Here is a 1,213-nt window from a genome sequence, read left to right on the forward strand (position 1 = left end):
ACGAGTAGCCTAATGTACCTTAATGGTTAGGTTAGCATACCTTAACGAGTAGCCTAATGTACCTTAATGGTTAGGTTAGCATACCTTAACGAGTAGCCTAATGTACCTTAATGGTTAGGTTAGCATACCTTAACGAGTAGCCTAATGTACCTTAATGGTTAGGTTAGCATACGTTAACGGGTAGCCTAATGTAGCTTAATGGTTAGGTTAGCATACATTTCCAGCTATAACTCAAATTCCCCTATAATGACGCCCAGACGAACAATTCAGAGTCAGGAACTGGTTTTTCTTGAAAACAGAAATTTTTGCTGCTTGTGACTTGATGCTTTTGATGACATTTAAATCAATTATTTCCATTTAATGACTGAATCAGTTTTAATAATCTAGAAAAAACCGGAACAAAAACAAAAATCTCTTTTCTTTCTGTCAGAAGTTCTGGATTCATTGTTGTCCATCCATGTGAGTTTAAAACATCCATCCATCTTACATCCATCCATCCATCATCCATCCATCCTAATGATGTTTTCTCTCCGGTCGGTCCAGGTGCCGGTCAGGCCCGGCTGGACCAGAACCTGGTCCACTCTCCCTCCACACTGAAGCCTCAGTGAGTGTCTTGTCTTTAAACCAGATCAGAGTTTAGTTGGGGTTAACACGCCAACAGTCAGTCAGAATGTTTCTGGTTTCCTCATATGAAAACGGAGGCCCTTCACATTAAAAGCCTTTATTTCAGATGAAATCTGTTTTTGTTTCCTTCAGCCCGATCCCTGCTGGTCGCGGTTCTGGCCAGCCGCTCCGGCCCTACACACCGACAGAAACCGGTGGGTTGGTTCTTCATCAGGAACCGTTTCTCTTCATGTGGGCGTTTCTCAGCTGATGTTTTCCTTCCACAGAGAGCAACCCGAGTTACGAGAACCCGGCCCCGGGTAAGCGCCGCCATCTTTCCTCTGAGCCAGATTAGAGACGAGGCTGAGCGGCGGCGGATGTTCTCTATCTGTTCATCTGCAGACCACAGCAGGCACAAGTTTTATGAGAGCGATGGAAACACTCTGAGCCGCTCTTAAAGAACACGGCTCACTTTCTAACCCTCCTCAGTCTGAACCGAATATAAACTGATTTAGCTTCAGTCTGAACCAAATATAAACTGATTTAGCTTCAGTTTGAACCAAATATAAACTGATTTAGCTTCAGTTTGAACCAAATATAAACTGATTTA

The 1,213-nt window shown here is 43.4% G+C and overlaps 1 protein-coding gene across 4 annotated transcripts in view; it reads left to right on the plus strand.

Moving 5' to 3' along the window:
- LOC103153098 (linker for activation of T-cells family member 1-like) overlaps positions 1-1,213 on the plus strand; it is a 15,715-nt gene that overhangs the window by 6,949 nt on the left and 7,553 nt on the right. For 3 of the 4 annotated variants that reach the window (XM_007573889.2, XM_007573895.2, XM_007573890.2), the window contains exons 4-7: positions 431-459; positions 544-604; positions 757-818; positions 891-923. In XM_007573889.2, the coding sequence (XP_007573951.1) occupies positions 431-459; positions 544-604; positions 757-818; positions 891-923 (185 nt within the window). The remainder of the gene's footprint in view (positions 1-430; positions 460-543; positions 605-756; positions 819-890; positions 924-1,213) is intronic. The other variant, XM_007573893.2, reaches the window with a different exon arrangement.

This window comes from Poecilia formosa, unplaced genomic scaffold, assembly GCF_000485575.1.
Source record: "Poecilia formosa unplaced genomic scaffold, Poecilia_formosa-5.1.2 Scaffold339, whole genome shotgun sequence".
Taxonomy (NCBI): domain Eukaryota; kingdom Metazoa; phylum Chordata; class Actinopteri; order Cyprinodontiformes; family Poeciliidae; genus Poecilia; species Poecilia formosa.